The 26439-nt window shown below is 34.9% G+C and overlaps 1 protein-coding gene across 2 annotated transcripts in view; it reads right to left on the bottom strand.

The window, feature by feature from the left end:
* EDEM3 (ER degradation enhancing alpha-mannosidase like protein 3) overlaps nt 1-26439 on the bottom strand; it is a 90960-nt gene that overhangs the window by 13016 nt on the left and 51505 nt on the right. The window contains exons 7-18 of one of the 2 annotated variants that reach the window (XM_043485053.1): nt 24512-24646; nt 22104-22209; nt 16478-16575; nt 15135-15260; nt 14847-14930; nt 13750-13833; nt 13085-13209; nt 8482-8647; nt 8084-8238; nt 7037-7193; nt 4698-4889; nt 3229-3394 (exon numbers count right to left, since the gene is read on the bottom strand). In XM_043485053.1, the coding sequence (XP_043340988.1) occupies nt 3229-3394; nt 4698-4889; nt 7037-7193; nt 8084-8238; nt 8482-8647; nt 13085-13209; nt 13750-13833; nt 14847-14930; nt 15135-15260; nt 16478-16575; nt 22104-22209; nt 24512-24646 (1594 nt within the window). The remainder of the gene's footprint in view (nt 1-3228; nt 3395-4697; nt 4890-7036; nt 7194-8083; nt 8239-8481; nt 8648-13084; nt 13210-13749; nt 13834-14846; nt 14931-15134; nt 15261-16477; nt 16576-22103; nt 22210-24511; nt 24647-26439) is intronic. The other variant, XM_043485054.1, reaches the window with a different exon arrangement.

The following is a 26439-nucleotide window of genomic DNA, read 5'->3' as shown; positions in this document are numbered from 1 at the left end:
TTCAGATGTTCAAGCTGGTTTTAGAAAAGGCAGAAGAACCAGAGATCAAATTGCCAACATTCGCTGGATCACCGAAAAAGCAAGAGAGTTCCAGAAAAACATCTATTTCTGCTTTACTATGTCAAAGCCTTTGACTGTGTGGATCACAATAAACTGTGGAAAATTCTGAAAGAGATGGGAATACCAGACCACCTGACCTGCCTCTTGAGAAACCTGTATGCAGGTCAGGAAGCAACAGTTAGAACTGGTCATGGAACAACAGACTGGTTCCAAATAGGAAAAGGAGTATGTCAAGGCTATATATTGTCACCCTACTTATTTAATTTATATGTACATCATGAGAAATGTTGGACTGGATGAAGCTGGAATCAAGATTGCCGGGAAAAATATTAATAACCTCAGATATGCAGATGACACCACCCTTATGGCAGAAAGTGAAGAAGAACTAAAGAGCCTCTTGATGAAGGTGAAAGAGGAGACTGAAAAAGTTGGCTTAAAACTCAACATTCAGAAAACTAAGATCATGGCATCTGGCCCCATCATTTCATGGCAAATAGATGGGGAAACAGTGGCTGACTTTATTTTTGGGGTTTCCAAAATTACTGCAGATGGTGACTGCAGCCATGAAATTAAAAAATGCTTACTCCTTGGAAGGAAAGTTATGACCAACCTAGACAGCGTATTAAAAAGCAGAGACATTACTTTGCCAACAAAGGTCCGTCTAGTCAAGGCTATGGTTTTTCCAGTGGTCATTTATGAATGTGAGAGTTGGACTATAAAGAAAGCTGAGCACTGAAGAATTGATGCTTTTGAACTGTGGTGTTGGAGAAGACTCTTGAGAGTCCCTTGGACTGCAAGGAGATCCAACCAGTCCATCATAAAGGAAATCAGTCCTGGGTGTTCATTGGAATGACTGATGCTGAAGCTGAAACTCCAATATTTTGGCCACCTGATGCGAAGAGCTGACTCATTTGAAAAGACCTTGATGTTGGGAAAGATTGAAGGCAGGAGGAGAAGGGGACGACAGAGGATGAGATGGTTGGATGGCATCACCGACTCAATGGACACGAGTTTGCGTAAACTCCGGGAGTTGGTGATGGACAGGGAGGCCTGGCGTGCTGAGGTTCACGGGGTCGCAGAGTCGGACACGACTGAGCTAAACTGAAAACCACTGTAGATGGTGACTGCAGCCAGGAAATTAAGACACTTGCTCCTTGGAAGGAAAGCTATGACAAATCTAGACAACATATTAAAAAGCAGACATAAAAAAAAAAAAGCAGAGACATTACTTTGCTGACAAAGGTCTGTATAGTCAAAGCTATGGTTTTTCCAGTAGTCATGTATGGGACTTGGTTTTTTCAGTAGTCATGTGAGAGCTGGACAATAAAGAAAGAATTGATGCTTTTCAACTGTGGTGTTGGAGAAAACTCTTGAGAGTTCCTTGGACAGCAAGGAGATCAAAGAAGTCAATCCTAAAGAAAATTAGTCCGAATATTCATATTTCCTGGAGACTCCCATGGAGGGAGGAGCCTGGTAGGCTACCGTTCATGGGGTCGCAAAGAGTCGGACACGACTGAGCGACTTCACTTTATTCATATGAAGGGCTGATGCTGAAGCTCAAACTCCAATACTTTGGCCACCAGATGCAAAGAACTGACTCATTGGAAAAGAGCCTGATGCTGGGAAAGATTGAAGGTAGGAGAAGGAGGAGACAACAGAAGATGAGATGGTTGGATGGCATCACCTACTGGATGGACATGAATTTGAACAAGCTCCAGGAAATGGTTAAGGACAGGGAAGCCTGGTGTGCTGCAGCCCATGGGGTTGCAAAGAGTCGGACATAATTGAGCAAACTGAACTGAACCAAAAACTATTAGAAACTAAACAAAATGCTTCACCAGAAACAAAAAAATAACTTCAGGGAAAGGAGTTACAACATAAGAAAGTTTCCACTTAGACATTAATTTTTTTAAAAATTAAGGACCATTTCTTTTAATTATTTACTTACAGATCTCAAGATAGCATTCTATAACTAATAGCTACTAATGAAAGCATTTGATTTGACAAACCTTGCAGAGTACAGAATACCATGAAAATTAGACTTTACCAAAAAATGGGGAAAATCTAAAATACTCCACATATGTTCCCAACTTTATTTTTTCATATTTTTTAAAACTCAGTAAGAAGTCTAAAATAACAGTAGTGGCAAGCTATTAAATTCTTTAATAAAAGTAATCTCAGAGTGGAAAATAACCAAGGATTAAGAGGTGATTTAAGTCTGGCATCAGCAAACCCTCTGTAACTGGTCAGATAAAGAACAGGTTTAGGCTTTGTTACTGTTACCACCACTCAGCTCCAGCACTGTTCTTGAAAGCAGTTACAGAAGATAGATAGGTAAACAAACTGACGAGCTGTGTTTTAATAAAACTTTTACTTACAAAAAATGCAGTGAGCCAAACTTGGCTTGCAGGCTATAGTTCGCTAACCACTAATTTAAGTTTTAATAACTTAATGAAGAACTTCTCCTAATGTTAATATTTAACTATGAAATTCATGCATTCATTAAATCAACACTGTAGTGCCCATATAGGATAAGCAAAAGGAATAGTAAATATTTTTTCAATGAAATAAATCCTACTATTTTATTTTTACCCATGTCAGTAATTTTAGGAAATTTTATTTCCATTATCTTCAAACCTCACAACCACCTAAAAGATGTTTATTACCATTTTCACTGGAGCTAAAAAAAATTCTACTGAATAAACAGGTAAACAATCTAAAGGTTACAGCATGATTTTGTGGAAGAGCCAGGAACTGCACCCCCATGTATCTGACTCCAAAGATTGCATCTGTGTGGAGGAAAGGCTATTTTCAGTGGCTTTCCACTGGAGGTGGCAGGTATAATTCTTGCCCCTAGGGGTTTGGGATCTCATGGGCACATCTTCTGATCCATGATATCAGGTGTTTTTAACATCACTCCTGCTGCACCTTCACATCTGACTCAAGTACATTTACTGGCATTAATATACAGAAACTCAGATTTAGATGTTCAAACAAGGTATGAGACATATACAAATTATTAACAGAATCATTGGATTACGTATCCAATATGCTGGCTAGTGAAGTAAAAACAATATGACAAACTCTGATAAAATCTGGGAAAATGAAAGGAAAAACCTTAAAAATTATGTTTTAGTTATTAATACAATGACATGGAGGATTACTTACCAATAACAATGCCGCCAATGGCTCCAGCATTCTGTATGTTGCGTGCCTTTTCTGCAAACATGCACTGCCCTCTTTGTATCAAAGCAATTTTTCCCATCACTGCTTCAGGGTTAGTAAGTTCTGAACAACCATTGTATGGTTTACTGCTGGCAACAAATCCTCTTGTCTGTCAGAAATAAAAAGTTACTTGAATAACTTATCTCCTCAAATCACTACCATGTCATTAAAATTCAATATCTAGAGCTTTAAGGAGATCTTTCTTTTCTAACGATAACACATCCAATACACATTTAGCATAAATTTTTGCTTTCGACATTTTGCATATCGTAGTCCCCAACCAATATTTCTACTGTACTTTGCAGTTTATAAAAGCATTTTTACATAAATTACTAAACCTGATCTTTATAATGGCTCTGAGTTAAATACAGATAACATATACATTTTACATATGGGAAACTGAGATTCAGCTTTCATAATTTGTTCAAGGTCACGATGTTAGAAAGTGGTAAAGTTGGAGTCTGTTGGCAGACTCACTAAATACCCAAACCCATACTTCAGCAGCTGGGAACCATTTTTAAACCATCACTGGTAACCAGAAAAATTTTTGAAAGAGGGGAAAAAAATGGATTTAGTGTACATAAATCTGTAAGCAATTCTTCTTCCTAGAAAAATTAAATCCACCAGAGAACTGATTTTAAAGATGTGAGTGTAAAGATGTTTTAAGATCCTTCTCGCTCTTAGAATGTAGACTTCATGAGGCATGAACCTTCACTGGTTTTTATAAACATGACATACAGTAAAAATCTAAAATAGTGCCTAGAGTAAGAGTTGTTGAACAAGTCAATCAATTATAAACCTACATAGCTTTAAAGTATATACTAGAAAAAGTTTAAATTAGTGGTAATAGAGTTCAAAGACTCTGGTTTTAGATGATCAGGATACTTGGGTTCCGGTCTAGTACCTCCCTAGCTTTGCTACCAGTCAGCCAGATAGCTGAACTCGTGAGCTCCGTTTCCTATGTTAAACTAAACTAACAGGGTAAACTAGCTTAGTGACCTTCCAAGTTTGCTCAGTGGAACCTCAGCATCTGAGGCTCTTCACAGCCACTTGTCCAGAGCACTTTGGCTTTAGCTGTTCTCTACATCAAGCCTCTGAGTTAGATTTTTGTTCAAAGAAGGGTTCCAGTAGTTTAAAAGCTTGAAACCATTTTTAGATAAGCTAAAGGCTTTGAATTAAGAGAACAGTATCTGAACAACATTTTAAGTAAAATTCTATAGACACATTGCAAACATACATTATGACAATATTTTCAAGATATGCTTTTAAATTTAATCTCTTTTAATCTAGGAGACTAAATATTTAGGTGTTTTAAGTAAGTTAAAAGTGCTAAAATAGAAAAGAGATTAAGAAATTAACAACACTTAAGTACTATCCAAGTTCAACCTCGACAATATTATAAGTGCACACACCTCTTTATGTTTAGACAGGTCCGGCCCAAACTGTGCTGGACCAGCAGTTAATACTACCCGGCCAAAAAATGGGTGGGAGGTTATCTGTACAGCTCGTGGAGGGAGCTGCTGTTCTTTTTGTTGTTGACTTGACAATTCAATCATCTCCTGCATAAACCTCAATCCATCTTCTGCATCAATCGAACTAGCAGCCTAGGAAAGAAACAAGATTAATTTTATCCTTTCTGGAAACTTTCAACTTTTTTATTTCTTAAATACTTCTGCAAATTTATTCCAAAATTTCTCCTTTCAGTTTTGGTCTCTACCAAATATTTATGGTCTTATTTCTTCTCATAAATATTGCTTCTGGAAATATTTTCTGAATATAACATCTGAAATTTTTATTAATGTCTCTTCCACTGTTCTATAAACCACTTTTGATACAAATTGAGAACTGGACTTCCAACCAAAGGCTCAAATGCTCACTTTGCTTGTTTTCTCCCCTGGTTGCCCTTTTAAGAAATAAACCTCATACCTGACCTATACTCCCCTTCTTTGAAATTATGAACCAACAACCAGATTATATTCAAGGCATAAGTATCAGTCACCTATTACATCCTAGACCTTGACTAGGCACTGGGGACATAGTCTTTTACTTTAAAAAAAAGTGTGTATCTAGAGAAGAGATGTAAAATTAGCTACAATAAAATTTCTCAAGAGGGAAAGTAGACTAGGAACATAGACAAGGGAATGAATGACTGATTTTGTCAGTGTGTATCTGGGAAGTATTTGGAATGACTCAAACTGCATCTAAACAGAGGAAAAGTTGAAGAGTGCCTGACTATGGTAGGAAAAAGATGAATTTCTAACACTTTACAGAAAAAGTCAATGGAACTTGGTAGGAGATAAAGGAGAACAGAGAGGAGCTGGCAGGCAGAAATTCAAGCCTATCCTGAGATTTCTAGTTTTGGTGACTTACAGAATAACGTCAGGGCTAACTGAGATAGAGAACAAAAATGAAGAGAGAGACAGACTGTGGTGGAAGCAGGGAGAGAGAATTAATTCAGGTTTGGACAGACTGAGATCTGAGATGCAAAAATGTATGACAGGTAGATTAAAGCTGGGTTTAAGAAGTAAAGTTCACAATCAGGATTACATACAGATGACCCATTGGAGAAAGAAGTAGCAGCCCACTCCAGTATTCGTGCCTGAGAAATCCCATGGACAGAGGAGCCTGGCGGGCTACAGTCCACGGGGTTGCAAAGAGTTGGACACGACTGAGCACGCACGCATACACATATATCTAAGAAATCACACGTACAAAGATGATGGTGGAGCTTGTAGAAATAGATGATACTATTGAAGAAGAGTACAGAAAGAAGAAAAATATGGTGCAGATTCTTTGACAGTGCCTACACTGAGTGGCTGTGCCAAGAAAGCAGAGTTGCAAAGGAATCTACAAAATACTGAACAGAGTATTTGCAAAGATGTTGGGATGCCCTGGAAGACAAGAAAGGGGTATGTTCTAAAAAGAGGCCAGTCAATAGTTACAAAAAAGTTCAACCATATGAGGATGAAGGGGCCACTAGCTGGCAACTATGTCACTGGTGACCCAAGTGAAAGCAGTGTCATTAGAGATGTCACTCCCTCTGCTGGGACGAGTGAAACATAAGGAAGCAGACAGAAGATTCTTTAAGGACGGACGGATGTGGCAAGAATAGAGATGCGACAGAAACCCAAGGGGAAGATGAGGTAGTGAGAAGGTTGAATTAGAGATTAAGGGATATCTGAATATGATTCTACTTTGTTGAAATTATTTCTCAAATTGTACTTCTCTCAGAATTAAGGTAGGAATAAGGTGGATAATTTAAAGATCTCAGATTATGAAAACTTTTAAATCAAAAATCTACAAAAATTTCCCAAAGACACATGTTATGTTGCCTAGGCATAGGTAAATAAATGCAAATTTTGATTAATGAATGAAATATTTAATACTCCTTGGAAACTAAAACAGTGTAAAATAGAGATATAAATATTAAAACTAATTATTAGCTTTTAAGACTATGTCCTAAATAGTGGAAAGACAAGAGAATGAGAAACAGAAAACTTAGATTTGAGTCGGTGTTTGACCTTATCAACACAGGCAAACCAGCAACCTATTTGTGATTTAACAGATCTATACTATAAATCAGGTTGAATTAAGATGGCTTTCCAAGATACTTCCAAGTACTAAAATTCTGATCCTCTTACTTTAAGCCATACATTTGAGGTTTTTAAAAAGCCAAGTGTCATTATATTATTAAAGCTAATGAGACCAAACAGGATAGAGACCATAGCTAATTAGTGCAGCAATGTCTTACTTGGATTGCATGTTGAACCAACTGGACTCTCCCATCTTTGAGGTGAATCAAACTCACCCCCATCTTCTTCAAGATTTCTAAATGCTCAGGGTTAGTGGCCATGAAATCTCTGGCTCTCAGAGGGGGTTTAGCTCCACTCCTCAAACTCTCCTCTCTGCTAAAAGTAATTATAGGCAAGGCTTAAAAAACTACAAATCAGAATTGGGAAAAAACATAAGGCAAAATAAAAATAATGTTAGATATTTGCAGAATTGCTAGTTTTAAACTAGTGAAAAATGGAATAGAAACTGTTATTTACCTACATACAACTTAGGTTTTTAGTAAGTGTTATAGCTTTCAAATATATTTTACAGTTATACAGTTATCAAAAGCTTGTATATTATCTGTAAGGCAGTATTAACAGCATTATAACCATCTGAAGGTACAGAGCAGCTTGGCTTGGGGATTTATTACTATTTATTTCTCCCTCAAAAAAAAATCCAGACATTTCTCTCAATATTTGAAAAGCAGAACAATGATTATATCACTGAATAACATTAACTTAAATTTTCTTTTAATTTTCTAGTGATAGCTTTTCTAATTAACTATTTAGACGAAAACGAACTCATTAAGGTAAAAATTTTTATTCAGCAACCAAGAATAAGTATCTCATCAAAAAATCAAATCAAAACACTGCTATTTTTCTTATACAGAAACTACAGATAAAAGGAAAAATATTTTCTACATAAACAAGATGTGGAAATATTTGATGAAACTATCCTGTGTAAAAATGTACTGTGGAAGTTACAAACTATTATATGCTGCCAAAATTACTTGGTTCATTAATCAAAAGATATACAGAAATTTCCATAGTAATAAAGATATTACTGCTGAATAAACTTTGCTATCTAACTTTATTCACCAATAATTTTAATTTTAATCCATTAACATACACACCTTCTCAATATTTTGGTTCCTAGTGAATGTATTCTTGGCTACTCCTTACATTCTCTATCATTTACTAAGAATTAATTTTGGTACTAATAAATATAAAATAAGACATCTTACACTCTGATGATGCCTCTAGGACAGCTCTTGTCCACCACATTTTTCAAGGGTTCACGGATGCTCTGGGCATATAGTGGATCGTTAGGGAAGAGGATCTGAGTGTTTGGACAAGTCCAGTCAAAGTTACTGTCATCCAGTTCTGTATATTCTGAAGTCTAAAAAGAGAAAAGAATGTTATGTAAGTACAAATAATTATTTTACTTAATACTATAGTTTGTGCAAAGGAAATATTAAGTGGAATGTAAGTATACACAGGACGCAATATAAGAAAACGTCAAAGGTATTCTTCAACCACACTATATTTATTGAATTGTAGTCATGGATTACTTTTCACTTAGAAAAACAAAACAAACAGGAGTAAAAAAGAACAAGATATTTAATTCAAAAACATAACCTACTGTGTTCTTCTTAGAGACTCTTTGATTTGTAGTGGAGAGCCAAAGAGGTAACAGGTGAGCTTCTGTTGTAAAAATGTAATCTTCTATGTCAAAAATAATGTCTTCTTTATCCGCGAATAACAGGTAAAGATATTTAAACATTTCCGCCAAGAAGAAGGAATCCATTCTAAAATAAAAGGTTACAGACAAATCTAAGTACATAAAAATATCCAAATGCCAGCTATCTGAAAGCTGCAGAATCAAGGTCAATAAGCATGTCTACACCAGTACAGACATCCAAAGAACTACAGAACGTATCTACTCCCCAGTGGTAACGGCCTTGACTCCAAGCATATTCCAAGGAAGTAAAAAAGACCAGGGGCTGCCTACCACACAAGTACACTAAATCTTGTCAATAATGCAGACAATATTTTCCTATGGGCCTTCTGAGAAAAGAGTTTGGCATTTCTTCTACAGAGAACCAACATCAGGGAGGTAATGCAGGTGAACTTTACTACTGAGAACCTTATAGGAATCTTCAATTAATATTCATTGAACTGGATAAAGTAATGCAATTTTGATGCAGCTCATTACACAGCCATTTAAGTGATAAACAAGAAGGCTTTAAAAGTAATCATTTATGAAAAGTTACATGAAAAAAGTACAACATAAAATCATATGGACTATGATCATAACTTTGTAAATATCGAAATAGTTCTCAAGAAGGGAATATGAATAAAGGAAATTAAAAACATGTGACTTTACAAATGATTTAATGTTATAATGTTTAAATAAACATTTTAAAGAAAAGCTTTAGTAAAAAGTGGTAGAAAAAGAGCATAGTTATATGGAGTTACAGTAACAAGGAATTTAAGTAAATGTGCTACATTCCAAAGCATTTGAGCTTTTAGCAGTTGCTAGACAAGCTGCACAGTTTCATAAATCTGGGCAAGCACAATTCCTGGCATACAGTAGGCACTCAATAAATGTTTTCAAATGCAAGTTTAAACAGCATTACAAAAGAATGAAATGGAGAGGAAGCTGGACAGAGTGGTAAGGATCTGAGGCTTTCGGAATAGAAAATACCTTCTAAAGGCTAGCTATGACACCAAGGGGATACTACATAAGGACCATGAGCTCCAGTTTATTCTGAAAGGACATAGTATATGCTTATAGTGGTGTAAAAACTAAATGAGATTCTATAATGTCAACTATTCAGCATAGCACTTGGCATGCACATGAGCTCAAAAACAGAACTATCATAATTTTTCCCATACATAAATGATGTTTTATTTTAGAACTCACCTATAATGTTTCAAAACTTTTTTGAACATTTTGGATGTTAATCATTATAGAAAAGATAAAATACTTTCCTGTCAACCTGCAATACACTTACGGTAATTTAAGTTTTTCTGGAGGGCTGATAGTTACTATCATGAGCAAATGCTAGTTTGAGAACTGTAAACTAATGTGCAAGATGTTGATTTTTAAAATTTTTATTTATTTTTTAATTGGTGGGAAATTACAATTTTGTGTTGGTTTCTGCCATAAAACAATGTGAATCAGTCATAACTATATATATATATCTCCTTTCCATCCCCACCCCCCATCTCATCCCTCTAGGTCATCACAGAGCACAGGGCTAGGCTCCCTAGGTTATTTAGCAACTTCCCACTATCTATTTTACACTATCTATTTTACACATGACAGTGTATATATGGCAAGATGTTGATTTTTGGCAAATTCCACAGATGATTATGGAACAGATGATTTGTAAACACTCAGAAAAGAATAGACATGATAAGATCACTGCAGTATGAGTTAGGTAAAGCTATCGAGTTTGAGTATTGTATCACATAATCTATTTGGTACTTAAAAACCGTAACTATATACATAAATGCAAACACACAGCCATTAAAATTGTCTGGAAGACTGTTTATAATACTGCCAACAGTGATAATCTTAGGATGGCAAGTAGGGAAAGTATTGCAGGAAAATTTTCATATTCTTTTTTGTCACTTAAATTCTTTAAGTGATCGTTATTAGAAAGATGCAGATATTTCTACTTTGAAAACTGGGAGGGAGGGCAGGGAGGGGAGACATAGGTGAGCTAGACGATAAGGTAGATCTGTAGGGGAATAAGCAACCAAATGCAGAGTATTAGATGGAAATTTTTATAGCATACTTATCTAAACCCAAAATCACTGAAAATAGTTGTTTAGCTAATATATTTTTAGATGACTGAGATGACATTTAAGCCTTCTTTTTGGTCTAGATACACACACACAAAAAACCCCAACAAAATGAAATTTTGCTGGAATAAGTATTAAGTCTCAAGTTTACACTTCAAAAAAAAAAAAAAAGTCAGCTTAAGAGCAGAATAGAGAACATCCATTTGTAAGCAAGTCATTGTTAAGTATCTGAGGTCAACTGGTCACAAGTTCACTGTGTGTTGAACATAACAAAACTGCTGAGAAAATCTAAAGCACATCTAATAACATGGCATGACGAAGATTAGTAGTTCTCAACCTTTTGTTGGACCAAATGCATCCAAGACATACAATGCTACCATAAGGAACAGCGGACAGAGGGAGCAAGCCCATCAGCCCCTCAGAAAATGACCCATCCTGTGGCTGAGCCCAGATGGTAATAGTGCTGCGGGGCCAAGCACACCCCAAGTACCGCTCCTTCTGGACATGACATTTTAAGAGACACTCTATATACTGGAATACAATCAGAACAGGACAAAGGCAACAATAAGAGATCCAGAAATGTAATGTAAAGAATATTCAGCAGGAGGGAAAAAAGGATGCTAAATTCAGAAAAAATGGAACTCTCCAGGCATAGTAAATCATGTTTTCCCCTCTGTAATTCCTCCACCTGCTACTTTTCTTTCTACTCTAGCACACATCAGGCTTCCTAGGGCTCAACAGTAAAGAATCTGCCTGCAACACAGGAGACTTGCAGGAGATGTGGGTTTGATCTCTGGGCCAGGAAGATTCCCTGGAGGAGGAAATGGCAACCCACTTCAGTATTGTTGCCTGCGAAACCCTATGGAGAGGAGCCTGGTAGGCTACATAGGTTCACATAAAGCTGGACACAATTGAGTGACTTGGGATTCTTTTATACCCACCTTCCTCACTTACTACAAGTCACAGGAGGGCAGGGACTAATTCTAATTGATCTTTTCATCCTCTTACCTAAGAGTAGCATCTGGTATACAGTAGGCAGTTAATTACTGTTCCTTCAATGAGTTGCCAGCATAGCATATAGTCAAAAGCCTATCTGCCTTGATTTAGAATTAATCTAACTAATTCTGTGACCTCGGACAAGTTCCCTAATCTCTCTGTGCCTTGGTTTCTTCATCTGTAAAATGAAGATCATAACAGAAATTATACTTCAGAGGGCTGTTTTAAGGATCAAAGGAATTAAACATAGAAAGTGTTTAATTAGAAGAGTGCATGGAATGTAGGAAGCAGCCAATAAATGTTACAGATAAATACACAAGCCATCTGCTTTCATTTCTTCGTGTTTTCTGTATGCCTGCTTCCAGAAACCTATCCATTTCTTATCAGTTGTAGTCAAGGAAGAAGATCTCAAGTCTAATCAACTATTACCTGAATACTCTGAGAGAAGGACTGAGGGACAGCTCTGTGAGTGTTGTGTTTCCCCTGTCTCTAGTTCCTCTGCTGGAAACTCCTTTTACCACTTTCGTTTTTCTAGTCCTGATCCTTCAGGACACAAGATGCTCTAGAAACCTTTAAGTGAATATCACATCCCACTCTGCATTTCACATCCCTTTAATATGATCCATAGCACGAATACAATACTTTCAAGCCTGTTTATCTGCCTACCCCAGTGATTCAAAGATAGAAAGGACAGGTCTTTATATCTGTAATCTTCAAAAACTAGTGTAACTCTGGCACGTAAGACATTTTAGTAAATATTTGTGGAATGAACACTTGCTAACCAAAGGAACAAATTTTAATGTTCATTTAGACATGTGTTGCTATGTTCTGAACAGTTAAAACAACCAAATTGAATGATCCTGGAACAACTGGAATTTTACTGACTTTCACATTAACCAAAGCATGCTTTTTGTATCTTGAATGCTCCATGTCATCTACATCTATCCAGTATCCAATAAAATATAACCTGCCAACAATCCTCCATAGCCCTCCAAATCAATAACAGAATAAGAATATACACAGTAACCACCACACTGCTTTTGACTGAACAGGAATTATTATCCAGATCATTTATCATCACCTTGATGATTTCTAACATTTTACACAGCAGAAAAAACTACTAACAAAGAAGAAAATTCCAACTTTCCTAATACTCCAAAGACCAAGCTTCTGATGTTTAACAATCATTTATTCATCTATTTAAAAATCATTAGAGCACTTACTATATGCCAGTCACTATGGCAAAAATACAAACTTTCAAACAATTTAAAATAAGCCTATTTAAGAGTTAAAAAAAAAAAAGCACAATGAACTAAGATTTACATCTTCAAATACCCTTGTAAAAGCATTTAGCATATCTGAAAGCTGACTAAGAATCGTATTTTGTGTTGTTTCAGAGTTACCCTGAGGAAAGCGGAGGTTAGGAATTGTTTTACCTGTCCTCATGACTTCCAGTACGAACATCCTTCATGGCAGCAAATCCGCAAGGCACTCTAGCATATTTATTTAAATTTTCAATAAGTGTTTTCCCTACTTCAAGGTAGTAAGGATCTCCTGTAGCCTATTAAAAAGGAGAATATATGTATACATATACATAGCTTATATAGTACCATAAAACCATTCATTTATCAAATATTTATTGAGCACCTACAGGGTGCCAGGCATTGTATCAGGCACTGGAACACATGTTACATGGAACCTAGTTCTGCAAATAAGCCATGAATCTGCTTTATGAATTTCTTGAATACACAACTGCAAAGCAGCACAACTGTACATCTTAGGCTTTAAATGAAATTTCTAATGCCCAGAAGGGATGCCTGACTGAAAAAAGGCAAGAGACATGCTTTAGAAAGCAGTTCTAGAATATAAAATTTCTCTTTAATGCAATGCTTAACAAATGTTTTGAAAAGGCATAAAGCTTAGATGTCAATTCTTGCATCTTTCAATACTCTATGAACTAGATGAATAAGAATCATGATATATCCAACCATTATAACATTAAACAAGGACTTTGAAAACCCAATATTAATTATTATAAGATAGTGAGTTATCCAACAGAGAATGAAGGCTAAATAGCAAAAAGAGAGTTAAATTAGCTTACTTTATACAAGAAGTAGGTACTTTCTGCAAATTCTGGCCTTAAAGGATGTTGAGCCCAATGTACCCTGAAATCTGTGGTAAATGCCTAGACAAAACAACATACAAATATTCACAAAAGTGCTTTAAAAAAATAGTTCTGTAATATGTAAATCAGATCACAGACAAGTAAAAATAGTTAAAATATTGATAACAATCTATGAAATGAAAATTGCATTGCTTAAAATCACAATTCACTTTTGTGAGGCTGTTATTTTTATCAATTAAATGGGATTGCTTCTTTAAATGATCACTTTGGCTATTAGGAAGCTTAGGAAAAATTATTATTCAGTAATGCCACTACACATCCTGATGGCCTACATCATTGTGTTTTCTTTCCTTTTTCCTTATTGCCACTTTTTTCTCGTAATTATTAAGTCCCTCACCCTCCTATTTCTATTTTAGCATATGCACTCTTTTTCCTTTTTTAAAATAAGAATCTCAAATCCTCTGTGGCTTGAAACAAATACTTCAGGAAGCCTTCTGTATTGGTGAGATGCTTAGATATCTCACAAAGAGTATGGTCATATACAAATTTGGAAAATTTTTATGGTACATTTCTGGAAAGCCAAAAGGCATGCTATTAAAATCCTGCAGCATCAAGCTAGCAAGAATGTTTGTTACTAACATATAAAAACCAGGGAGAACAATTTTTAAACAGCATGAAGAGCTAACATTTCCAAATATCCAGGGAGCACATGTGATCAGCAAAGCATATTCAATGTATGTAGTTTTCATAAAATACACTTTAGAAAATGAAAAGTACAAAAGTCTCCCTAGCTGGCAGGTATGTGTCAAAGTTAGAATGAGACAACATGCAATGGTATGGGTTAGAAAAGGTTGAGAAATACCAATCTGGAATATTTTTTAATATTAAATTAATAAACTGTCAGCATTATCCTAAACTAGACTTCTCTTAATACATAAGGAAAAGGAAAAATATATACTGTGTAAACCCAAAATATATTAATTGAATAAACTATTTAACCAGGAAAAATAAAGAAGAACCTTTAAATTATTAATCTATAGATTGAAGTAGAATTCTAAAGATGATCTGCTTACCTCTGGTAGAAAATTGTGTTTTTTAATCACCTGATATAACATTTCATGAGTTTCAATAGCAGGTCTAATATCTCCCTTTAAGACCTAAAAACCAACAATAACAACAAAATAACCTAGTAAAGCATGAGTTGATGTTATTTGCAATCATTATATACACAGAAAAATCCAGGTTAACACAAATTTGAGTGTGACTCTGTTTTGATAATTCAATTTTGGAGATCACAAATACACTTAATCATTCTACTTCAGTATTAAGAGAATTATGAGGTTTTGTTGGTTTTTTTTTACCTGCAAACCTGGAAAAAAGGCAAGCAAAGCATCCATCCAAGTCCGAGCATTCAGCATTGGCTTGTGGATATGAACATCAAGTAGAAGAGGTGGCTGGCTTATGTACCTCATGATGGCATCATAGTGCTAAAAAAGGTCACAATATGTGTTCATGAAAGTCGATGAGAAAAGACGTACTGTTCTAAATACAGCATATCATTAAATAGCACTGTGAAGAAATGAAACCTGAATTTACATATGAATAAATTTACTAAGGAATTGTTACCTAAACTAAACGCATCTCATCAGTGCTGTCACTCTTGTGGTCCACTACCTCTGTCTTTTATGGTCTTAAAAATTTTTCTCCCCTTCTTTCATCTTCTCCGAGACATTTCTCAGCCTTGACAACAATAGGTTGAGCTGTCAGAGTCAATGAATGATAACAAACCAACAAAAAAAATAGTATCTGTCCCCATGTACCTCAAGAAAATCTTGTTATAATCTAATAAATGATATATGTAATAGTGTTTCTAAAAGTATTCAACTGATGACTTATTAGGACTTTTACTAATAAATAATTCTCATTCTGTGGATAAGGAATAGAGGAAAATATCTAAGTTACTTGCCCAAAATCACAAAACCAGTGGTACAACCAGGATTTAAACCCAGACAGGACAGCTCCCATACTTTCAACCACTATATTGCACTATGCCACAATAACGTGAGTAAACTCATGAGAGGGCAAAGAAATGGTAAATTATTTCGAAAAGAATGTGGTGACACAGTTGATGAGTTTATTCTAATTAATTTCAGTTTGATTTAATTACAGACAAAGGCAATCCAATTAGGTTCAATAATCTCCTCCTTCACTCCTAAAAATATGCCTATGAGTCTGATCCAGACTTAAAGATGTACAGACCTGCTTTTGAAACAAATACTCACTGGTTTGTTCAAGTCTCTAAAGCCCCGATACTTGGTGTGGTCAAGGAACAAGTCAAACTTCCTAACTATTCCAAAAAGAATTAGAATACAAAGGAGAAAGCTAACTAGTAACTAATTTCAATAAATTCTCTTCCTTGTATAAAAGATTAGGTAAAACTCGTATCTACATATTTTATTACTTACTGGAAAATCTTGAAAACTTCTGATGATAGAAGAAAATAAAAACTACTTTGCAAACTAGTTTTTGAAATATATGTAGCTTTTTACCCTGTCCCTGTCCAACATCAGAGAATACTGATCAAAAAACTACTATCTATTTTTTAAATAATTTTTCAAAATATCACTCAAATGACTGAATTTCTATCAAAATCTGGCAAATTATAAATTGGCTCTAAAATTAATACAAAATTGGAACAACTTACTGTATTAAATCTTTCCAGAAAGCTGTCATCTCCAAGCAAGACATAGGCTTTCAATAGATATTCATAATACGAATCAATCCCTGCTCCAACTCCACTATCTATGGAAAATACATATAAATGTGATTTTTTATTAAACAAGTCTTAAAAATTCTTTACAGAGTATAAGGTACTAACACACTAAGAATGAAAAATTAGTCTAAATATGAAACTGTCAAAAGTAAAAATTATACATTTATAGAAACATTAACCCTACTATATGACCAATAGGTTCCTTTACTGATAATAGTTTATATGTTTAAAAAAATTTCTTGCTTTGTAAAACTGGCTACAGAAGTCTTATTTAAAAGCCAGAGATACTAGTTTTAAGAATTTTTTTAAAGCTGATTTTCTAATGAGGAACTTCAAAGAGGAAGCACTAGAGGTTATTATTATGCAATTATTATGTAATTACTGGATCCTTTATCAGTTAGCCATCAATCTTCAGTTATAACAGATATGAAAACAACACTGCTGCTGTTTAGACATGACAGTTCCATTGCTGAAGCTAGCATAACGGCTGGCTTTTTCCTCCAAGATCATCACAGAAGACCAAAGAAGGAAAATAACAAGAAAACTGTATGAACTTGGTGGGGGATGGGGAGGGGAGGGATTTAGTTCTGGAGCAGAAGGCAGCCAAGCATAGCTATAGAAGGATCAAACAGCAGAAAACCTGCTGGAATTTTGCTCTGGTTTCTCTCCTACCACTGCCTTAAGATAATCATGTCTCCTCCCACCCCTGCTACAACTCAGACATACGTTCTAGGCAGCCTCAGGAATAAAGTCGGGGCAGCACAGAAGTCCTATGTAAGGAACTGAAATCAGAAAGAGATGGGAACTAATTTTAGATACTCTCTTCCCAACCTTTTCTCCTTCAAACTCTTAAAGCTAATGAATGACAATCTAAGTTATAATTACAATTATAATCTTAGAAATCCCTATACCCAGGGTATACTCCAGGCCAATCAAATCATTATCTCTAGGAGTCCAGGCACTGGTATTTTTAAAAACTTCTTAGAATCCATCCCTATGATAACTGGGGCTGACAGGAATTGGAATCTTTCCCACAAAGTAGGTGACAAGTCAACATGAACTTATAGAACAAAAACATTTAAGATGCATGACTTTTTAAAAATAAGAAAGTACTGGAGTAAGAGTTTATCTGAGGTACAAAATATTACAACAGGCAAACCAAGATTTAAAATTAGTCTAATAAACACACTAAAGAGACAAGAAAGAGATTAGCAATACAAAAGAAGAAATTTTTAACCAAGAAGAAATTATGGAATAAAAACATGAGAAAATTCCATAATGGATAGGATACACAGCATCTAAGATATAGCTGAGGAACAAATCAGCAAACCCAGAAGACTACATGTAATAGCAGGAATTGCAAAAAGAGATAAAAATGAAAGAGATAAAATATCTTAAAAAAAAAAAAATCAACTTTCAGCAATGAAAAACACAGATTTTAAATTGAAAGGGCCCACAGAATACCAAAAGGAGAAATAAAGGAAATTCAACACCTAAAATTATTGTTACATTTTCAGAAACTTCTCTGCTTTGATATTCTTTCCTGGAGAAAAAGCAGATCACAAATAAGAACATAAAAATAAGAATAACAGGTTTTTAAAAAGAAATTTAACAAGACAATGGCTTCCCTGGTAGCTCCGGAACCGCTTGCCGATGCAGGAGGCGCGCATTTGATCCCCGGGTCAAGAAAAGCCACTGGGGAAGGAAATGGCAACCCACTCAGTATTCCTGCCTGGGAAATCCTATGGACAGAACAGCCTGGTAGGCTACAGTCCAGGGGGTTGAAAAAGAGCTGGACAAGACTTAGCGACTAAACAACAAGAAGACAACAGAGTTGTATTTTCAAAGATTTGAAGAGAAAGAACTTGAACAGAAGATTATTTACAGCCAAACTTTCTCAAATATGAAAGCATAATAAAATTATTGTTGGGCATCTACGGCCTCAGAAGCTATTAAAAGCTACTGAAAATCGGTTGGGATAAATATTTATACAAGTAGAAAGGCAAAACTAAGAGATATTGCAAGAAATATACAAAGGACAGGTGACAAAATACCTCTTTAGTGTTGAATACTTTTAATGAAAGAGGGAGGAGGGGCAGCACTAAGGTCAAAAGAAAAAAGAGAAAACATTCATAACTAAAAAGAACTAAATATCTATAGGATACTAACAGTGGATGAGGGTTGGAACAGAGGGGGAGAAAATGGCAGAGCAGGCTGAAGCTCATGTCTCACTAGAAGGTAAATATAGGTTTCAATTAAAAACAAAAGGATTAAAAAGAAACAAAAAAGGCGAGACACACTGAAATAATAATTAAGATAGTATAAATAAATCCAATGTATTAAAAATGCCAATAAATATAAATAAAGTCACTAATTAAAAGACAAAGACTGACAAAAGGATTTTTTAAATCTATAAATTTTACAGGAAATAGCATGAGCATCTGCAAGAGCAGAAAAAGACCTATCAAGGAAATACTAAGCAAAATAAAGCTGACTTAGCTGTATTACCAACAGACTAAACAGACTTTAACAGAGTATTATTAGAGATGATCACTACATAATGATGACACGTTCAACTATGAAGAGATAGCAATTTTAAATTAACGCAGCCAACAAAATATATAAAGCAAAAATACAACTACAGGGAGATACTAATAGGTGCACAATCATTGTCAGAAATTTTATCAACATTCCTTAATACACCAAGCAAAAAAAAATTAGCAAGGAACTGCACAACATTATTCACTGAGAAATTGACACATATAGAACTCTATATCCAACAATTAGAAAATACATATTTTTTCTTAAGCACAAGTGAAAGCTGACCATGTTCTAGGCCAAAAGAAAACCTTAATAAATTTCAAAGGATAGGTACCACACCGGAGAAGGCGATGGCAACCCATTCTAGTACTCTTGCCTGGAAAATCCCATGGACGGAGGAGCCTGGTAGGCTGCAGTCCATGGGGTCGCGAAGAGTCGAACACGACTGAACGACTTCACTTTCACTTTTCACTTTCAAGCATTGGGGAAGGAAATGGCAACCCACTCCAGTGTTCTTGCCTGGAGAATCCCAGGGACCCGGGAGCCTGCTGGGCTGCCGCCTATGGGGTCGCACAGAGTCAGACACAACTGAAGAACTTAGCAGCAGCAGGTACCACACAGATCATAAGTATCATATAAGTATCAATATTAATTCTTTAAAAGAACAAGTAACTCAGTAGAAAATGGACAAAAATGTAAGAATTTACCCTTTTTTTTTGAAAAAAGGAAACACATAGCCAATATATGTGAAGATGTGTTCAAATCATCAGTGCTCAAAGAAATACAAATTGAGTCACCATGGGAAATCATCTATACACTCATTTGATTGGCAAATCTTTGAGTGTGACAATATAAAGTACTAGAGAGGATGCTGATCCACAGGCTCTCTTCTATGTTGCTGGTGAAAGTTAAAGTGGTATAAAGTGGAAACAACTTTAGCAAACAATCTGACATATCTCCTATCATTGAACTTTAACTTAGCCTATGATCTAAAAATTCTACCTAGATATATAGACAAGAGAAACTTTTATATATGTACAACAGAAGAAACACAAATATACTCACAGCACTAGGGTTCACAAGAGTAAAATCCTAGAAACAACCTAAATGCTTATAAATTCATGGTTTATTCACACAATAAAGTATTATGCAGAAGTCAAAACAGAATAAACTACGTCATACAACAAAGTACAAGAATTTTAGTAATATAATTTTAGGTGAAAAGTCTCAAAAGGTCTCATATGACATGATATCCTTTTATAAGTTAAAAATAAAACAAAAATATGTACATTAAGGAATACATATGGATGCATAAAAATTTATAAAAGGAAAGCAAGGGATTGACCAATACAGATCAGAATGATGGGTATTTCAGTTAGAGGCAGACGTATGGGATTACAGAAGCATGAGATTACAGAGGCATGGAGAGTCAGGACCATAAGCAGAAGTAGTATATTGTCAAGTTAGCTGTTTTTGTAATGGATGGTCGGTCTGTGAGTACTTAATATATTATTAAAAATGAACTAAATAAAATGAGCCATGCATGGACCAATGATGAGAGTGAATTAAGAAAAGAAACTGCAAAATTCTGAGGCCAGGATTCAGATCAGCTTCAGGAAAGGACCATTTAGATAACACTTTGAAAATTTTCAGACAGTAGTGAATAGAGGCAATAATTTTAATATGTTCAAATTAATATTTACATAATTTCATTTATTTAAATATGGGCAGTTATTTTTTATTTAATACATAAGCCTTTAGAAACAGAGAAATGTATAAATAAGATAAACAAATCTCATTAGTAATAGTCTAGTGTATTTCCATTTGTTTATGCCTGTTTTATAGGGTTGTCTTATAAAGATCATATTTTTATATGATTCTACATCCTGTTTATTCATAAAACATTGTTATATGTTTTGTCCCCTGATCCAATTCAATTTAATAACTTACTACTCCAACACTGATGTAAAATAATTCTCAAACATTGATGTTACTCTTTACTGATGATCACTTAGACTGTTTCCAAGTTTTCCACCACCACAAGTAATTTTATGTGATAAACATCTTTGGGAACAAATGATTTTCTACCTTTTATACTGTTTCCTCAGGCTAGATTCCCAAAAGTGAAATTTTTGATTAAAGGAATTAAAATCACATTGGTGAGCATTTACTTCACAGCAAGCATCGCACACGCCAGGCACTGTTCCGAGTGCTTGTGCCGCGTGTGTGTGTCTGCACTCAGCTGTGACCGACTCTGCGACCCTATGGCCTGTAGCCCGGCAGGCTCCTCTGTCCATGGGATTTACCAGGCAAGAATACTGAAGTGGGCTGCTACTCCTACTCCAGGGGATCTTCCCGAGATTTTAACTCATTTAATCATAATAACTCTGACTGACTGCTGCACTGCAGACACACAACACTGTAAACCAACTATACGATAAAAATTTTGCTCCAATAAAAATTATAGAAAAACACAAAAAACAAAAATCAACACAACAAAGTCATAATAACTCTATGAAGTAAGTACTATTATTCTCATTTTCACAGATACAGAGGCACACAGAGGTTAAATATTTTGCCCAAGATCACATGACTTGAATTCCAAAAATATGGCTCTGGGGTCTATGCTCTTAGTTACCATGGTATACACAATTTCTGGTGGTAGGAAAAAAAAAAAAGATTGGTGATAGTACTATTAAATATAGATTTCCACTTAATCACACTTTGATGTGAGATGGTTAAGGTATTCTGTTCCTCTGGTTCTCAAAGAAATTAGTTCTATTGTTTCATCTGTAATGCTATAAGGTATGAAATAGGATATTAAGCCATCTGGAATAAGGGTGCTATTATTTGGCACCAAGGAAGAAAATCTGGCTACATTTGTTAAAATTCTAGCAATCTTGTGAGAAATTATGCTTTATACTGTCATAAAGACTATTTTAACAAATAAAAATCCTTTATTTCCCAACCCATTTTAGAATGTGAAGGCTTAATTTGAAAAGTCCAACTTACGTACCTTTCCGTACCCAGTCTCCAGTATGAATATTTATAGTCACACCCACTAAATTACTACTTCTCTGTCTTTTCTCCCAGAGAAAATCAAGAGCTTTTCTTGCATATTCCTATAATAAAAAAGAAAAGCATACTTGAAGAACTGCATATCTTTGCCAAACAAAAATCAAGGGCCCATAGTATACTTTTAGGATTAAGTAAAATTCCAAAGATGATCACTTATACATTAAATTTCCTTACAAGTAAAAAATATTGGCTCTTTCAGCCAAATGAGTCTAGTTAGAAAGAATGACTCTAAAAATGCTATTTAGTGCCATTGATCTCACTTTGAGACCATCCTTGTCCATCTACTCTTGTAGTATAGGTCCACATTTACACACAGGAATTATTGAAATAAAAACAGTTGGCATATATTAAAATAATTTCTATCTCTTAATGCAAAGTGAAAATCTCCTTAGATACGCTCATTCACAAAATTGAAAGAGAATTTCAAAGTTAGTATGCCATCTCTGAAACAGAACAGGCATTTCAAATCCTACATTTTAAATAGCAGGCAACTTCGTTAGTGAAGAGTAAGTAAAGCAACTAGCATTCATTTAACAGTACCAAAATTATAACCTTATAATAACATTTTTCTCTTTTTTCATTTATTTTTATCCCTTGGACATTAAATTTTCTGATTAAATTCTTGGCTTTGGATGAAAAGATGTTAAAAAAACAAAAGCAAAGAACATGTACAAAAGAATTAAGTTAAAATTAATTTCAGAGCATGAATGTACTCAGCATTGCAGAAGTACTTCTATAAAAGAAATCATTAAACCAATTTGTCACTCTGCAGATTTAAGAACAGGGTATAAAATAGTTTTCATTCTTGACTCAATCTATTTATGCTGAATTTATGAAACAAAACAGATTGCAACTTTACTTAATCGTGTAATTTCAGATCTGAAAAAATTTCATAAAGATTACATTTCCCTATTCCTATCTTAAAGCTAAAGAAACAGGACCAGTGAAATCAACAATTTAACCAAAGTTTAAAACCAGACTACATTGGGGGGGGGGGGGGGGAAAAAAAAAAAAAACCAGACTACAGGACAGCTATTAATGATGTGAGAATTCAGATCTCTTCATATACACCAGACCAAAGGTCAACAAACTTTTCCCGACAGGGGCCGGACAATCAGTATTTTAGGCGTTATGGGTTAGACAATCGTCACAATTACTCAACTCAGTCACTGCAGCACAAATACAGCCACAGACAAACATCAATACATGAGCTGGCTGTGCTACAATAAAACTGTGTTTAGAAAAACAGGCGTCTTGATTTGGCCTTCGACTGTAGCTCACCAGTCGTGTATTAGTTTGAGTCTCTGTCAACTGTATGAGGTTGCTTCTTCCATAATAAATCACATTCAACAAGTTAAAGAAAAAGCATGGTTTTAAAATATAAAATAACCCAGTGGAAAGAGGCTGGGCTTTGAATTCAGAAAGTCGTGGATTCTAACTCTGGTTCCACTCCTTCACCCACTAGTCAAGCATCTCTGAGCCTCACTTTCCTCAAGTGCAAATGCACCTCAGAGTTTGTAGGTCAAATTAAATTAGAAAGGATGTAAAGAATGACATTTTTTTTCAATGAAGGAAAAATATTAGCCAGCAAGTTAAAGAATAAAAATTAAACAAAATAAGATTAACCCATTCTTAAGATACTTTGAACATACACCCACACAAAGACCATTAAACTTGTTTTATGTATACTCAGCCCCAATGTCTCTAAATGCTAGTATTATACAGTCCCTATTTCTGCTCATTCTATGTGCACCATTTGCTGAATCTGAAACAATTCTAAGTCATACGTTTGAACACAGACTGTTACTATTGCACTCCAATGACATGGTTAAACAAGTAGCTAAAATAAAAAAGTGTGAGACATAGCTAGTTTAACAACAAACTATTTGGAGGATATTAAGTCTCTGGGTAACGAATGATATTACCCCTGGAGTAAACAAACTTACAGATAAGACTCTCACTGAAGGAAGTGCAAAAATTTCACTATATTTTAGAAGATTAGTGAAGTTTTCAGAAATGCAATAGATCACACAGAAGTCTAACAATGAAACAAAGCGACACAGTATTTCATACAAGACATCTGTGACATCAAATTTCATATAAGTAATACAGCTATGGCATTTTCTAAGAATAATACTAAAAAGTTACAATTTGTGAACAAAATGCAAAGTTGTACTTAATATACTATGCTTTTGACAATTAAAACCTATGTGCTGAAATTTAGACAAAATGTTCACTAAGATAACAGAAATCCAATTGATTCTCTTAATACTTGATCAATGAAGAGAAGCTATAAAGTAGTTATTTATGCCCAATACCCAGGAGACCAAACTATGAAAAGCAAACCTCAAATATCGTTGCTCCTGTGAACCGACTTAGGGCAGCAAACTCGAGGATCAAGGTGCCCGCACAAGCCGTACAGGTGTCGGTCTCAGTGCCTGTCCGGGCTTCTGGTTTTCTGATACCAAACTTCAAATTGATCTAAATAAAACCAGAAGATCATCCTTGGTGATTATCAAGAGACAATGATTTCTGGATAAGAATTATTTTTCAATTGAGACTCTAATCAAATCATGAAAATAACTGACAAAATAACACTGAAATTTTATCTGCTGACCTTTCTGACTTTCCGATTAGCATCTAGGAAAGTATATTCCAAGCACATACTATTCATGGGATGAGTAAGTTTTCATTTAGCTTCTTCTTCAAGGATATAAAAATTCAGTATCAATATAATAATTATACAAAACAAATACCTGCTATAACAATCGTGTTCTCTGGACAGTTTGAACTAGTCAGTACCAAAATAGGAAACTATACCAGTCCTAAAACAAATTGAGGTTTAACTAAGAATCTGTGAAAAAGCAGTACTGTATTAGTTTTTCATAGAGAAAAAATTAATTACAGTATATATTTAAAAGAAGATTAAAATTTTATTCACAGGTTTTAAAATTCTGAAATATAGAGTATGTTACCTGCTGACAGACTAACAAATAACACAAAGAAAAATGTTTCAATGAGCCAAATAACACCACAATATAAACTTGAACCAAGCTGACCAGAAATGAGCTCTAGGGTTTTATGTGGGCATAGAAAAATAACCATTAACTGTTCAATAGCATTTCTGTCCAGCAAATACTTCTGTGTTAAAACCATTATTACAAATATTATCAACTATGTACTCATATCCAAGGGAGGTTGATTGTACCAATTTTCATGAGCAAAAGCAGTATTTACTAAGTATATTTAAGAAGGATGGGAAGGTAGTTATTTTCTACCTGTAGTCCTCTTCTAAAAAAATAATTTTAAAAATTATACTGATACTTCTGAGGATAAGTAAGTAATATGACTTTGTTTTACGATAATGACCTTAGTAGCTTCTGTTTCAATTTCTTATCTGCTTCTCATGTTATGACAAAAGTGAAGAACTGCTAGATTCTTCAAAATTCAGCACCTCCATTTATAATAAAAACTAAAAATATTTACTAAAAGTAAATTCAATTAACTAAGCATTTAGATGGTTTAAAATAATTTTGATTTCAATTTTAATATGCTAAGGAAACAAAAAGATTAACAAGAAAGTTTAAGCCACACTAATAAGCAAAGAGATTTCAAATTTTAAACCACACAAGCAAAAGAAATTTCAAATTAGAACATGTTTCCATTTTTTCCTCATTAAATTGGCTAAAAGTGAAAGTCACATCCAACTCTTTCCAACACCATGGACTATACAGTCCATGAAATTCTTCAGTCAAGAATACTGGAGTGGGTTGCCATGCCATTCCCTCCTCCAGGGGATTTTCCCAACCCAGGGATTGAACCCCGTCTCCCACATTGCAGGCGGATTCTTTACCAGCTGAGCCACAAGGGAAGCCTAAGAATACTGGAGTGGGTAGCCTATCCTTTCTCCAGCGGATCTTCCTGACCCAGGAATCGAACTGGGATCTCCTGCATTGCAGGAGGATTCTTTACCAGCTGAGCTATCAGGGAAGCCCAAATTGGCTGAAGAGAGATAATACACAGTGTGGGCAGCAGTATGACCCATGCACTTTTACATAACATAGAAGTATAAAGTAGAACCTTTCTGAAGAGCAACTGGTCAATAAGCACATAAAGCCTTAAAAAGCATTCCCTATTTTATGGCTTTTTTCCCTTCTAGTAATTTATCCTAAGGAAGAAATAAGTAAAAAAGATGTGTAGAAGGATATTCACAGACAAGCTATTTAAAAATATCATAGAATAGATAGAAATTTAAATAAGAATTTAATACTAGT

Source organism: Cervus canadensis, chromosome 13 (genome assembly GCF_019320065.1).
Source record: "Cervus canadensis isolate Bull #8, Minnesota chromosome 13, ASM1932006v1, whole genome shotgun sequence".
NCBI classification, from domain to species: domain Eukaryota; kingdom Metazoa; phylum Chordata; class Mammalia; order Artiodactyla; family Cervidae; genus Cervus; species Cervus canadensis.
This window is presented reverse-complemented; position numbering and strand designations above follow the sequence as displayed.